A 15,545-nucleotide genomic window follows, 5' to 3' on the forward strand; every position below is an offset into this window, starting at 1 on the left:
GGACCTGCGAGAGGTCATAAAAGTCAAAATGGCAGCCACAGCCCCACCGAATTGAAGTTGCAGAGTTTAGCGGCATCATTAAGATTGTGTTGCTGCAATGTGCACAAGAAAAAAAAATTGGTTACAGAATTATAGCTGTCAACTTGCACCAATTTTTGGGAGATATCTCTGACAATTTTTGGAACATTATATTTAACTCACATCCTTATCGGCTTTTCACCCACGTAAGCTACAGAGGGACCCTAACCGTTTGAGAACATGTATTTTCTTAACAGGGATGTTATTATCCACTATTAATCTCAGTACTGTTTTTGTTTAATATACTGTAAACAGTGATGTCTATTGCTGGTCTATGACCGCAATGAACTTATATTCTACCCTGAGGCGTCATTTAAAAGGGGGGCTTTCATTATTTAGTTGTGGCTGCCAACTTGACTAGTTTTTTAACCCACCTGTGGGCATTCCTGCCCTCGGCCCTAAACTTGTGAATGTTGAATTCTATCTGTGTAGGGGATGTAATAAGTGCTTCTTCTTTTCTTAATCAAGCATTTGGGCAGGCAGAAGATGAGGAGGAGGATCAGGTGGAGCAAATATTGCATCCGATGCTTTTGTTTCGTGAGGCACCTGTACGAAAATAACTTTTTTGGCTAAGAAAATAGCAGCCTTTTTTTGTTTTTGGAGGATAAATGTAGTTAACTTCCTGCAAGATGTAATATTTCAGTAGTGTTTTTGATGGTCCCCTGCAGACAAATATTCCGGCTGGAAATTGTTAACACCACAAGGGAGCTAAATATAGGAAGCAAAAGAATAAGGCCAAATTACCGGAAGCTGTTTTTTAGGACTGTCATTACCCATTCCACCACTCGTCAGCTGGCGACTCATAATAATGATGTCGTAGGCAAAAGAAATTCTACAATCAAATGTCCCCCCCCCCAACGCTAGAATTAAACCCCAATACTATGGCAAGACAAGTCACACTGGACAAACTTTTGCCTGTGACAAAAGCCTAGAAAATCTAGTTGTATGTCTGGTCCAGGGGTGTCAAACTCAATTGTCTTGTGGGCGGCATCAGGGTTATGTTTGACCTCGGGGGCAGAGGTGGTATTCAGCAGGTTCTGACCAGTTCTAGTGAACCGGTAGGGGAAATTTTGAGTAGTTCGGAGAACTGGTAAATACCACCTCTGGCTGGCCCCACCCCCCTCTATTCTCTATCTCCCAAGTTCCAGCTGATCGGGAGGGAATGGGGATTTTGCAGTCACCTTCCCCTGCCACGCCCACCAAGCCACACCCACCAAGCCACACCACGCCCACAGAACTGGTAGTAAAAAAATGTTGAATCCCACCACTGTTGGAGGTTTTCAAAAAGAGATTGGACACCCATTTGTCTGAAATAGTATGGGGTCTCCTGCTTGAGCAGGGGGTTGGACTAAAAGATCTTCAAAGCCCCTTCCAACTCTGTTATTCCATTTATCCCCCCGCCCTTCTACAAAAAGTGGAGATGGGTTTATAGTACATGTGAAGGCTTGTTCTGCTGAAGAATAGTGTCTTAAAGAAAGAAAGCATGGTGGGATTCACACAGCGTGTCAAATTGTATATTGGGATTTAACCTTCAGAAAAACTGGGTTTCAAAGTCACAAGAAGCTGACACTGAACCATTATATGAATGAATATATCAAGGTATAATTCCAGACAGTGACTTTTATTGAGAGCTCAACGGGCATCTTCTGATGAGGAGTTCAGTGAAACTCAAAAGCTTGCACGCTCTAATAGAATACTTTATTAAAATATATCCCTTTAAGGGAAACATATCAGGCATGTCAAGGAGTAATAAAAGTATATTTTCCTCCCTGTCTGCAGATCCTTGAGCCATCTCATAATAGAGCTCAGCATTTTTTCTATCTTGTGCTAGTCAATTTCATTTTTTTTTTAAAAAAGTGGTTTCTTATCTCTGGCCACACCAAGGCCTCTTTCCAGAAGTCAGTTTATAAATATTATAATTTTAAACTTGCCAACGTTGAGGTCTGGAAGCTGAGTGAGAGCAATTGACATTTGCAGTTTCCTTTCCTTTCCTAACTTTTGGTTCCAGAATGCCCCAGGGAGCATGTCAGACGCCTCGCTTGCTTCTAAAGCAAAAGCCACCAAGATGACTTCAAACCAGGTGGGTGCCAGAATCTGCTCCCTCTAGTGGGTCAGTTGACTTGCTCTCCATCTCAGGGCTGTCCTTAGAGTTGGCAAATTGGGAGTGGGAGACAGAGTGTTGCAATCACGCCCAACCCTTGACTGAACCGAAGAAGGGAGCAATCCCTCCCTTTGACTGGACAGCCAGGCCAGTTTCCTTAAGCCTGGTGCAACCTTGGTTCCCATTTCTTTTTTTAAATTATACATATATGCAGCAGAGGTGGAATTCAGCCAGTTCTGACAGATTGTGGAGAACCAGTTGTGGAAATGCTGAGTAGTTCGGAGAACTGGCAAATAGGCTGGCCACGCCCCCCCTACCTCCCAGCTGATCTTCTTTTGTTGCCCTGAACTGGAGAGGGAATCTGGAAAGCAGGTTAGTGGGGTGGGGAGGGAATGGGAATTTTGCAGTAACCTTCCCCCAGGAATGAGGAGGGAATGGGGATTCTGCAGTATCCTCCCCCTGCCACGCCCACAAAGCCACGCCCAGCCAGAACCAGTAGTATAATTTTTTGAATCCCACCACTGATATGCAGAAAAAGACACACTTAAACACACACACACACACACACACACACATGCAAACAGGCCACAAGTGATAGATAGTTAGGTAGGTTAGGTAGGTTAGGTAGGTTAGGTAGGTTAGGTAGGTTAGGTAGGTTAGGTAGGTTAGGTAGGTTAGGTAGGTTAGGTAGGTTAGGTAGGTTAGGTAGGTTAGGTAGGTTAGGTAGGTAAGTAGGTCGGTGGATGGATGGATGGATGGATGGATGGATGGATGGACGGACGGACGGACGGACGGATGGAGAGACAGACAGACAGACAGACAGATAGAGAGACAGACAGACAGGATAGATAGATAGATAGATAGATAGATAGATAGATAGATAGATAGATAGATAGATAGATAGATAGATAGATAGATGATAGATAGATAGATGATAGATAGATAGATAGATAGATAGATAGATAGATAGATAGATAGATAGATAGATAGATATGCAAAAAAAAAACACAATTAGTTCACTGCTACATAGAGTATATATTGTATCAGCCCAGTGCAACAAAATCACACAGAGACACATCTGCCCATACGCAAACAAGCTACAATCAGCCCAGTGCAACGTACACACACACACACACAGAGCACACACTCACAGGGGCTGAGAGACAGACACCCACACATGCAAACAAGCTACCTCTCAAGGAACAGCTAATCTGCTTTCATTCATCTGTTCTTTCACACCGCATCCCAGAGTTTCAGCTTGATGGACAGCCCCATCCACACCACCTCTTCCTCCTCCACCTCCTCTTCTCTCCTGGAGCCCAGGTACTCCCTGTCTGGGTCTGGACCGAGCAGCGTTTCCCCTGCCTGAGCAGCCGTGGAAAACCCCCCTTTCTCTTCTTCTCCTGTTGCCGATGGCCGGGAAGGGGGACAGCTGGAAACCTTTCCTCCTCTTCATCCGGGAGAGGCAGCAAATGCCAGCGAAGTAAGGTGAGTGGAGTCCCACAAGGGTTGCCTTGTTTACACCCACCCACCCCCTTCCTGGGAGAAATAATAAGAATAAAGTGGGAAGAATAAGAAAGGGCTTTCTAAGATGACTCCCCCACTCCCAGGTTATGTCCCTTTCTGCTTAAGTATTATAGATGATGATTGTGATTATTTTGAGCTGTCCTGTAGACAAGCATTAAGCAAAAAAGCCTTCTTGAAGTATTATTACTATTATACATGCAAAACTTTTTAAAGCAATGGCTCTCTCTCATGATGGTTTTTACCCACCCCAAAAGGAAGGGGGTGTAACATTCAGCTTATCTACCCAACTCCGGATTCAATCCACCTGTTCGTGGAATTGCACACCTGCTCCTTCGGTTGGGTGTGTTTTAATGCACCCTGGAAGACACGGCTCTTCCCCCCCCCCCCAATTAATTGGTTATAAGGGGCAGTAATGCATCCGTCCATCAGAGACAGGTGGTAAAGAATTGAACCAGGGAAAAGGGGGAAAAGAACTCGGTGGACGGATTCACACAACATGCTAAGACAAGCTTGAAGGAAGCCCTGGGTAGAAACCTAGGCATTTTGTCTTTGTGTGTGGAATGAATCAATGGACAGCTCATTAAAATACGTAACAGTTTGTTTGATCCTGGCACCAGGGTTTTACTTGTTGTGTGAACACAGCCACAAAGAGCATTCTAGGTTTTACTCAAGTCTATTGTAACTCGCATTTTGGTTGTTTCCAGATTGGCAGACAGTGTCTGGTCTGATCAAAAGGGGGGTTCTCTAATTTTGAGGAGTCACAAAAGACAGTGGGAGCCTTGAATGCATATTTGGGGCACACTCGGGGAATGATGTCCAGAGTGGATGTGGTCAACCACAAAAACCCCCTTTATTAAGAAGCCAAAAGAAAAAAAAAGTTCTGAACTTTTGCTCCCTTTTTTATTTTATTTTCTAAGAATACCCCGGAGATCGAAGGGGGCCTTGGGAGAATAACTAGAAAAATGATTTATCCCTCAGGCTGTTCGGAGCACACTAGTTTGCCATTTATTTTTTAAAATTAAAATCATCTTTTAAAAACAAATAAAATTAGAGCCAGCAGGGAACTTGGCTGATGCTTAGAAACATCTTGGCACATTGTCTTCCCTCTGGATGTCACACTGGGATTCAGAAACCACAACGCTCGACAGCAAGTCCAAGTTCTCTCTTCCGCCCGACTTTCTGCGCGCGAGAGAAAGAGGAAGATGCGACGTATTAAGTAGATTACTCCTGGATTTCGGCTTCCCTGTGCAGTTCTGATCCATCTTGGTTCATTTTCACTGAATTTTAATTTGAGATCTTTGCGGTTTTCGTGTTTTGTTCTGCATTTTAACTGAATGATTGTAGGGCTCCTGCGGCCAGATGGGTGGCATATAAATTTAATAAATAAATGAATCTTCCATCGATGGCCAGACCTGCTGGATGCATTGACCTCCCCTCGATCCATGGGGGGAGGACAACTCTCATAGTGAATGTGGGAGATCTAAATTTGGCACACTAGAGCTGTAACACATTTCCTCCATGAACAAAGAGTCATGTGAAGATCTGCACTCAGTGTACACACTCCCAACATCCTGGGGTGGGGGGAAAGGCGGAAAGGACTTCATGGCATTAGTGCTTTCGGCATTTGCCTTTGGGTAGCACGAGTTGCCGGTGGGCACAGCAGCAGCACAAAAGGGCGCAAGTGAGTCTTGGGGAGCCCAGACAAGTTGTGCGGTTGCCTTCAACTCTCCCTTTTCAGGGAATTCCTACTGGGTGTCTCACCTTGTTAAGCTGAAGTTTGTGGGAATAACCTCCATAGACTCGGCTGATCCACAAGGGAAGCCAATCCTACAACCAGCCGAGTTTTTGAGGGTGGAAAAATGCGAGAAACTGGCATTGGGATGGTTTGGAGTGTGGTGTGTGATGGTAACAGAATAATAGAGTTGGAAGGGACCTTGGAGGTCTTCTAGTCCAACCCCCTGCCTAGGCAGGAAACCCTATACCGTTTCAGACAAATGGCTATCCAACATCTTAAAAACTTCCAGTGTTAAGAGCATTCGCAACTTCTGGAGGCAAGTTGTTCCACTGATTAATTGTTCTCACTGTCAGGAAATCTCTCCTTAGTTCTAGGTTGCTTCTCTCCTTGATTAGTTTCCACTCATTGCTTCTTGTCCCACCCTCAAGGTGCTTTGGGGAATAGCTTGACTCCCTCTTCTTTGGGGCAACCCCTGGGATATCTGAACACTGCTGTCATCTCACCCCTAGTCCTTCTTTCTATTAAACTAGACAGAGCCAGTTCCTGCAACCGTTCTTCATAAGTTTTATAGCCTCCAGTCCCCTCATCATCTTTGTTGCTCTTCTCTGCACCCTTTCCAGAGCCTCAGCATCTTTTCTACATGGTGACAACCGAAACTGGAGAAGGGAGCCCTAAGTCGTCGTTTTCTTTTCTTGCATATCCACAGCAGAGTCCCAAATGCACTTTTTTTTTTTCAAGAGGCAACTGGACTTTCTGTGTTTTTTTTTCTTTGAAGACGTTTGAAGCTTCTCATCCAAGAAGCTTCTCCAGCTCTGACTTTGAAGAGGAGCTGAAGAAGCTTCTCGGAGGAGAAGCGAAACGTTTTCAAAGAAAAAAACAAAAAGTCCAGTTGCCTCTTGGAAAAAAAGCCCCTTTGGGACAACCACGATCTGGATGACTAAAGAATATCCATATTATAGTCCAAGTGTGAACATTTACCATTATAGAGCGGGGTGGGAGCGGCGCCCCCCCCCCCCACACACCTCGCCTCTCTTCTGCTCCGGGGGCAGCGCCGCTCCAATCCAGCGAGCCCCGCAGCGCCACCGGCCCGCCCGCTTGGCCTTGCCGGGCGTGGGTGCCGAAGCAGCTGGGCGCGCATCGATTAGCTCGGGGCTAATGGGCCTCGGCAGCTCCGCAGCACGTGCGCCGCCGCTCCCCCGCCGCCTCGGGGGCCCCCGAAAGCGCCGCCGGCGCGGCTCGCTCCATCCCGATGCCTAATTATTAACCAGCCGGGCCGAGCGCGGAGACAGGCAGGCGTGGCGGCGAGACTAATTCGCCCGGAGAGCTGAGCCGCGATGGGGGAGCAGTTATCCTTGCCTTCCCCCTGCCCTGGGCCGGCGAACGACGTAAGGGAGCGGATGGATGAGTGGCTGCCCGGCTGGTTTCACACGATACGCCGATCCCGAGTTCCCGAATTAAAACCGCACTGCAGGTTTGCAGCGATCGGTCGAAGGAGCTGGGTTCGCGCAAGGCGCGGAACGCCAAACCCATGTCTAGCCGACTGGGTTGTGTGAATGCACCCGCTCGAGTGTTTTAGCAGGCTGGGGGAGAGTCTTGTGGGAGTACAGCTCCCGGTCCTGTTGGATGCTGCCGTTCGAGCATCCTAATTCTGTTCTGCAGACAAACGCTTCATTCTACTGCCTCTTCTAAACACGCAAAATGTAAAGTGTTGCTCTATAAATAAATCTGGTATAAAAGTATTACTATATAAATGTCCTGAGTGAGAAATTTGCTTTTTCCTCTTCGAGTGCTCCAATTGCAGATCTTCATTCATTTTTTTTAGATTAAGCTATGCTTTACTTAACTCAGGGGTGTCCAAACTTGGGAACTTTAAGACTTGTGGACTTCAAGCATGGCTGGCTGGGGAATTCTAGGAGTTGAAATCCACAAGTCTTAAAGTTCCCAAGTTTGGACACCCCTGACTTAACTAGAGCAACTAAGATGCTCAAAGGCTTGGAGACTAAACCACCCGAAGAAGGGCTGCAGGTTTTGGGTCTGGCTAGTCTAAAGAAAAGAAGAATTAGGGGTGACATGATGGCAGCGTTCCAGTACATTGAGGGGCTGCCCCAAAGAAGGGGGGGATCAAATTATTCTCCAAAGCACCAGAGGGCAGGACAAGGAACAAGGGTCGGAAATTAATCAAGGAGAGAAGCGACCTGGAATTAAGGAGAAACTTCCTAACAGTGAGGACAATCAACCAGTGGGACAGCTTTGCCTCCAGAAGTTGTGGGTGCTTCACCACTGAAGGTTTTAAAGAAGAAACTAGACAGTCCATTGGTCTGAAATAATATAGATTATATCCCTTGAGCAGAGGGCTGGACTAGAAGACCTCAAAGGTCCCTTCCAGCTCTATTCTATTCTAGGGAACTTTGGTTTGTATCGAGATAAAACATGGTTGGGTTCAGGCAGCATTCTAAATTCAAACCAGAAGAATAACAACACCGGGGCTTAATTGGTTGTGGGAAGCCGACGGCAAAGGAAAATAAGAAATAATAATAAGAAATAAGCTTTGGAAAACTCTGATGGAGCCACCCTTTCTTTGCCACTGGGCTGGCTTCTGTGTCTTTGCCAAGCTAGGTGGGGGGGGAAAAAACAGACGATGAAGGGCAGAAGTGGAAAATCAAAACCGCGAAGGGCTCTCCCGGCTCTTGAAAAATCCATGCGTTTCTTAGGACTAGAAATTTGTTTGACACCCTGCGGAGTTGATGTTCTCTGGCTCTGAATTGCTTAGTGCTGGAGTGAAACTAGCAAGTTCATCACCAAACTTCCTCCCTGATGTCAGAAGGGTAATTAAAGTGGTGTGTGGTTAAGGAGGTTGATTATTTGTGGGTTTTGCAGAACCAGTAAGATTATATATATATATATATATGGAGGTTTGCTTCACATTCAGACAGATGACAATGGGCTTCAGGTTTAGGCAGTGGAGCAAGATGTATATATAAAAAGAACCTGGCAAATATAGCCATTGTTCTTATCTCCTTCCAGATAAGATGCTTCTCCTTGTTGAGCAACATCTGAAATTTACTCCCAATGCAGAGAGGGAGGCAGAGGGAGGGAGAAAAAGAGAGGGAGAAAAAGAGGGAGAGAGAGAAAGAGAAGGAGGGAGAGAGGGAGGGAGGATAGAGAAAGAGGGATGGATAAAGAAAAAGGGAGGGAGACAGAGAAAGAGAGGAAGGGAAAAAGGGAGGAAAGGAGAGGGTGGGAGAGAAGAGAGAGAGGAAGAGATGATAGAGAAAGGGAGGGAGAGAGAAAGGGAGGGGGAGAGAGAAAGGGAAGGAGAGAGTGGGGGAGAGGATAGAGAAGGAGAGAGAGAAAGAGGGAAGGAGAGGGTGGGAGAGAAAGGGAGGGAGGATAGGAAAAGAGAGACGGAAAGAGAGAAAGAGGGAGGGAGAGAGGAAGAGGGAAAGAGGCAGGGAGATAGGGGGAGGGAGGGAGAGAGAGAGAGATCCAGCTCTCCTTCCAACCATCCCCAATAAATCCAAACTGGTTGTAACCAAACAACCCCATTTGAAGCAGTAGGGTTGCATAACAGGTTCACATTATTATGCGGACTTGCCAGCAAGCAACAAGCGGTGCTAGAAGAGATGAACATCCTGCTGGTTTTATGTCCTCGGCTCTGACGTGCCCAGTTTTGGACTAAAACTAAGTTCAGTCATCCACCATCCAGCTGCCTCTCTCTTGCCAAAAAGGGGTGATCGCACTTCTAAGGCCTGAATGCTATTATTGCCAGCCACAAAACCAAAGCCTCGCTAGGGAACCGGCTGGCTGTTGAGGAATGCGTGATCTGTCCGAGGTTTTCCAATGAAGCAGATCACCGGATCTGATCCCCTTGCAGAAGGATTTTGAGATCAGGCTAAGCCCGGGAGAGTTGAAAAGTTATCCATTCTCGTGTCAAATTGGTTATTAAAAAAATTTGCATGTGAACACTCCCTCCCTACAAATTCTCTTTGAGCCGATCTAGTTATACTTCACGCTTTTCCTGCTCAAAATGTCCCCCCCCTCCCGCTGGCCAAGTTGCAAACAGGGAAACTAAATCTCCAATCCGCTATTTTCAACCATCCAGGTCGTGGTTGTCCCAAAAACGCTTTTTCAAAAGGCAACTGGACTTCCTTGGCTTTTTTTCCCCTTGAAAAGGTTTCACTTCTCATCTAAGAAGAAAACTGAAGAAGCTTCTTGGATGAGAAATAAAACGTTTTCAAGGGTTTGGGGGGCGGGGAACCCCCTAAGAATATCCAGTTGCCTTTGACGGAGCACTTCCTGTTTTCATTGGGTTAGTCAGATCTAACTCGTGAATATGCAACCATTTTAATATCACTAATAGCGCTTAGACTTATATACCCCTTCACAGCGTTTGATGGCATTCTGTAAGCGGTTTACAGAGTCAGCCTATTGCCTCCAACAACCTGGGTCCTCATTTTACTGATCTTGTAAGGATGGAAGGCTGAGTCCATTTTGAGCCCGTCAGGATCAAACTCCTGGCTATGGGCAGAGTTTAGCCTGCAATGCTGCATTCTAATCTTCTGAACAAGCACAGTCAAAGGGGGAAGCCAGTTTCAGTTAACAACCATGTTATTAACTTAACCGCAGTGATTCATTTTACAACTCTGGCAAGAAGGGTCGTAAAAAGGGCCCAGAATTCACTGAACAACGGTCTCACTTAACAATAACCATAGCATTTAGCTTCGTAGTGCTTTACAACCCTCTGTAAGCAGTTTACAGAGTCAGCCTATTGCCCCCCAACAACCTGGGTCCTCATTTTACTTGTAAGGATGGAAGGCTGAGTCAACCTCGAGCCCGTCAGGATCGAACTGCTGGCTGTGGGCAGAGTTAGCCTGCAGTACTGCACTGTAACTGCCACCACCATAAAATTTCTTGGACCTCAAGGCTGCATAACTCTGAATGCGATCCAATGGAAACCCCGCCCCCCTCTGCGTTGCAAGGAATGGAAGCCCATCAAAATATTGATGGGGTTCAGGGTGATGATGTACTGCCGGCTGGATCTGCCTCTATATCCCTTTCTGACACTCTTTGGAACGCCCACCCACCCCTCTTCAGCTTCCAGAGGTCACATCCAGAAGCTGCTTCCGGCTTCTGCCACTTGGCAACTCTCTTTGTATTGCTTGGCAACCGAGCCCCTCTGCAACCCCATGGCAACTTTCTAGCTTTGAATAGAAGCTCATTCACGAATGTTCTTGCCTCCCTCTGCAATATTTCTAACAATGTCAGAAGGTAATACCGTAACCAGAGCAACAGAGACTGCCCTTGAACATTTCCATTACGGAAGAAGGGAAAATACAGACGAAATCGGGGCGACGGGTGGTTTTCAGCTTAGCTAAGAGCACCCCTAGGAGAGGAAAATTCAGAGACACAGAACGTCCCGTTTCATCCTCCCATCTTCAGCTGCAGGCTGAAGATGCTGACGGACGTCTGGTTTTCTTTTCTAATTTCCAACTTTCTCTCTTCCTTTGCCCGGCCCTGTATATCGAACTAAGGGATCAAGATCAGAATGCTCTGTATCTGTGGGAGAGACCCTCCCCCGGCTTTGTCCTGACTCATGGTTTGCATAATGGGGTTTTGGAGTAAGATTCAGTTAGCTGGGTTTGTTCTGACTGAGGCTTCCCAAGAGCATGACGCAAACTCCTGGTCCCGGCAAAAAAAACCTTTTATTAATTGACTGTGAATTCGGCTCATTCGCAGCCAGCAAAGTCTTTCAAGGGAGGATTTACAGTCACAGACCTTCTCTGGCTTGGAGAGCTGACAGGCCGATATCTGCGGAACCTGGCAAGGAGTCTCAGAGAGTCACCAACCAATTAAGCAAACTAATTGTCTCCTGCAAGCTCCACTCCCTTTTTGCTCTTCTTTTATTTCCTCTGGGAGGGGCCATTCATCGTCCACCTGTGGCGTTACTCCCAAGTCGACCCCTTTTCTTCAGCTGTTCCCTTTGTTTGGCAACTCTGCGCATGCGCACACTGGGAACAGGCTCCAGCTGTTTGTCTGCCTCACTGATGTCTGACTCTGAAGGCAGCTGATAACTGGCATATGGCCCTGGCCCCATCTCTGTCTCTGACTCAGAGCCCTCATCTGAGCCTTCCCCAGACTCCAGGACTGGCCCATGTTCCTCCCCAACCTCCTCACTGTCCGAATTTGGCCACAATAGGGTTTGCCCAGTGCACCAGCTGAAAACTGGTTTGCAAACCATGGTGGCTAATTGTTGGGTTTCGCGAGTTGCACTCGGTGAAACCCCAATTGACCGTGTGATGGCTTAATGCGACCCCCAAAATCTGTCGGATCAGGGAAAGTTACTGTGAAGACACCTAAGCCTGATTTTTCTTTGAAGACGTTTCACTTCTCATCCAAGAAACTTCTTGGATGAGTTGAAGAAGCTTCCTGGATGAGAAGTGAAACATCTTCAAAGAAAAACCAAAAAGTTCAGTTGCCTCTTGAAAAAAGTACCTTTGGGACACATTTGGAATACAGCATCCAGTTTTGCTCACCACAATGTAAAAAAAAGATGTTTAGACTGGAAAGAATGCAGCGAAGAGCAACAAAGAGGATCAGGACACTGGAGGCTATAAAACCTATGAAGGAATTGGGAATTGCAGGAACTGGGCATGTCTAGTTTAATGAAAAGAAGGACTAAGGGAGACATGATAGCAGTGTTCCAATATCTCAGGAGCTGTCGCAAAGAAGAGGGAGTCAAACTACTCTCCAAAGCACTTCAGGGTAGAAGAAGAAGCAGTGGGTGGAAACTAATCAAGGAGAGAAGCAACTTGGAACTAAGGAGAAATTTCCTGAGAGTTAGAACAATTCAGCGGAAAGACTTGCCTTCAGAAGTTGTGGGTACCTTTTGAAAAAGTCCAGTTGCCTCTTGAAAAAGAACCTTTGGGAAAAGGGGATCATGTGACTTTTGGATACAGCAACGGTCATAAATATGAACCAGTGACCAAGCATCAGAATTTTGATCCCATGATTGTGGGGATTCTGCAAAGATCGCAACTGTGTGTGTGGGGGGGAAACAGTCGTAAGTCATATTGTTCAGTGCTGCAGTAACTTTGAGTGGTCACTAAACGGTTGTAAGTCAAGGATTACCTGCATTAGCTAAACTGGAAAGTTGATGAACTCTCCTGGAAAAAGGCAAGATCAAATGTGGTCCATCTTGTTATCCAGAGAAAGGATATTTCTTTCCCTTCAATGTAACTTTGCTCCAGTTTATTGCAACGTAGATCTCAGCCAAGTAAGAGACCATATCTGATTTCATACCATAATCAGCCCCAGAGAGCTTCCTGTTGAAGGAAGCCACCAACGGTTAGGCTACGTATGGCCCTCAAATTATATAACAATTTGTTCACCGAAGAGTCCAAAGGTAAGCAATTTATAGCCTTCCAATTGAGATTAGATTTGGAGCAACTCTGGAGCACAGCACAACTTTGCCGTTCTAGATCAGTGTCTCTCAACCTTTGGCAACTTTAAGATGTGTGCGGACCTGCGCGAACCCCTTACAGCCCACCCCTTGGGGATAATTTGCTTTTCGGTAAAAATGTACCGTATTTTTCAGAGTATAACATGCACCGTATAAGATGCACCAAGATTTTCAAGAGGCAAATTAAAAAAAAAAAGTTTTTGTACTCTGACGACCCATAAATGTCCTTTAAAAAAAAAAGAGAGCATGAATTGCCTTTAGGAGGCTTGTAGAGTGCTCCTGGGGAAGTGGGGGTGGGTGGGGAGAGCAAAAAAAGGGCCCATTTTTTGTGAAAACGGGCTCGTTTTTTGTTACAAAAAGGGCAGGCATAGCCTTTAGGAGGCTTATAGAGTGCTCCTACGGGCTTGGGGGGGGGGGCAAAATTGAGCAACAAATGGCCCGTTTTTCACTTATTTCTGCCCTCCCCAGTACCCAGGAGCACTCTGAAAGCCTCCTAAAGGCTATGCACAGCCATTTTGGTGAAGGGGGTGGAGTTTCGGGAGGCAAAAAATGTTGTATTCAGTGTATAAGATGCACCCAGATGTTCAGCCTCTTTTTTGAGGGGAAAAGGTGCGTCTTATACTCCGAAATTCCTGGCAAACAAATCACATTGCCCGGTCTGGATAACGAATAATCACGGATCTTCATCCTTGTTCTTCTCTCTTTGACAGGGAGATGTCAACAAACCCAAGTGCCAATGGCTCCTCCTCCCAAGTGCCCGTGGAGGAGAACTCCGTGCGGGACAGCATAAAGGTTATCACAGGGTTGATATTCAGCTTTATCTTCCTGGCCGGTGTGACTGGGAACGGGATAGTCCTGTGGGTCACTGGGTGGAAGCTGCGATGGACCTCCAACACCGTCTGGTTCTTCAACCTGGCCTTAGCCGACTTAGCGTCCACCTCCCTCATCCTTGTCACAGTACTCAACTTGGCGCTTGACCTGAATTGGCCTTTCGGCTCTGTGGCTTGCAAAGTGGCCAACTGCCTCTTCGGTCTGAGCGTCTGTAGCGGCGTGTTGCTACTGAGCTCCATCAGCGTGGATCGCTGTGTGTTGGTGGTGGCTCCCGTCTGGTGCCAGAACTACCGCACGCCCCGACTCACCTGGGCGGCTTGCGGATTCCTTTGGCTGCTGTCGTTGGCGTTCTTCGTCCCCAGCTCCTACTTCTTCACCCAGGTCTCGGTGGATAACAACAACCGGAGCTCTTGCAACAACCTGGACATTTTTCAGGACTGGCAACAAGCCGAAGTCCTCACCATTTGCATTTTCCTCTATCAATTTCTCCTCCCCTTACTGGTCATCTCCATTTCCTACACAATCCTGGTGGTGACCATGAGCAAGAAGAAGCTGAACAAATCCAGCAAGCCCTTCCTGGTGGTCACCAGAGTAGTCTTCTGCTTTTTCCTCTGTTGGCTCCCTTATCACGCGTTGGCTCTGGCCAGGATCTCGATGGATCGCGTGCCGGAGAGCATGCGGCTGGTGGCCATTCCCCTCTCCAAATGCCTGGCCATGTTCAACAGTTGCATCAACCCCTTGCTTTATGTCTTTGTAGGGCAGGAATTCCAGGACGCCGTCAGGAGGTCCTTGCTGCAAGTCTTCAAGACGGCTTTCGAGGAAGCCCCTCTGGGTGCCAACCTCTGAGAGAGGTCACCAGGAAAGCTGTCAGGGTTTCCCTGGCACAAGAGGGCATTCTCAAGCTATTAGGTGGAACAGAGAGGCAAGGACTAAAAAAGTAGGCTTTTAAAAAAAGCAGGACGGAAGTGAAAATGATCAGATAATTAGCACACCACCTTGGTGCAATGGGTGTGACCTACTCTGACTTCTCACAGCAGGGGTGTGGTATTTCCTCGAGCCTCCGGGAGGGCGAAAACAGCCTCCACGGGCTCTGGAGGCCCTCCGGAAGCCAGAAATGAGCCTGTCTCTGGACTTCCAGTAGGCCCATTTTTCACCCTCCTAGAGCCTCAAAATTGGCATCCGGTTCACTTGAACTGGTCCGAACTGGCTGAATCCCACCCTTGGTTACACTTAAGTGAAAAATATTGCCCCCCTACTTAAGCTAGTAGAGTTATGCATCCGTTGTGCTGTTTATCGGCTTGACTGATCTATTTTTTCAACTTGCAGCAGCTTGTGGAGAAGCAATCCTACTTATAGGTGTTCAGATGCTCTCCTCTCCAAATATTTTGGGTCACAGACTCCTTTGGAAAATAGTGTGGGTGGTGGGGCGGGAGAGGAATTGGAGCAGTTCTCTACCTCATCATCATCATTTATAGACCCCATAATCCCTTGTGGGGTGGAGTCTGGGCACCCGAATGGAACTAGCAGAGTGTTTACTGGCCGGATGCCCATCCTGTTGCCAATGCGGAGTTATATCCAGCCGATATATTCTCATTATGCCCAGAGAGAGAGAGAGAGAGAGAGAGAGAGAGAGAGAGAGAGAGAGAGAGAGAGAGAGAGAGAGAGAGAGAGAGAGAGAGAGAGAGAGAGAGAGAGAGAGAGAGAGAGAGAGAGAGAGAGAAATATCTGCCTCTACCCAGGATCAAACTCACAGCCTCCTGATTGTGAGGCAAGAGCACCCCCTCTAGGCCAACACACCACCCTGCTGAGCAGTT

The 15,545-nt window shown here is 47.0% G+C and overlaps 1 protein-coding gene across 1 annotated transcript; it reads left to right on the forward strand.

Annotated features, from left to right (window-relative positions):
* The first annotated feature begins 3,425 nt into the window (after positions 1–3,425).
* LOC309397080 (C3a anaphylatoxin chemotactic receptor-like) lies at positions 3,426–15,339 on the forward strand. The gene is made up of 2 exons (XM_081962802.1): positions 3,426–3,667; positions 13,611–15,339. The coding sequence occupies exon 2, from the start codon at positions 13,615–13,617 to the stop codon at positions 14,575–14,577; it is 963 nt and encodes a 320-aa protein (XP_081818928.1). The 5' UTR covers positions 3,426–3,667; positions 13,611–13,614; the 3' UTR covers positions 14,578–15,339.
* The last annotated feature ends 206 nt before the right edge of the window (positions 15,340–15,545 follow it).

The sequence above is a fragment of the Natrix helvetica genome (genome assembly GCF_964273705.1).
Source record: "Natrix helvetica genome assembly, chromosome: 9".
Classification (NCBI taxonomy): domain Eukaryota; kingdom Metazoa; phylum Chordata; class Lepidosauria; order Squamata; family Natricidae; genus Natrix; species Natrix helvetica.

Coding starts and splice junctions, on each gene's coding strand:
- LOC309397080 (XM_081962802.1), top strand. CDS start 13,615: ATGTCAACAAACCCAAGTGCCAATGGCTCCTCCTCCCAAGTGCCCGTG.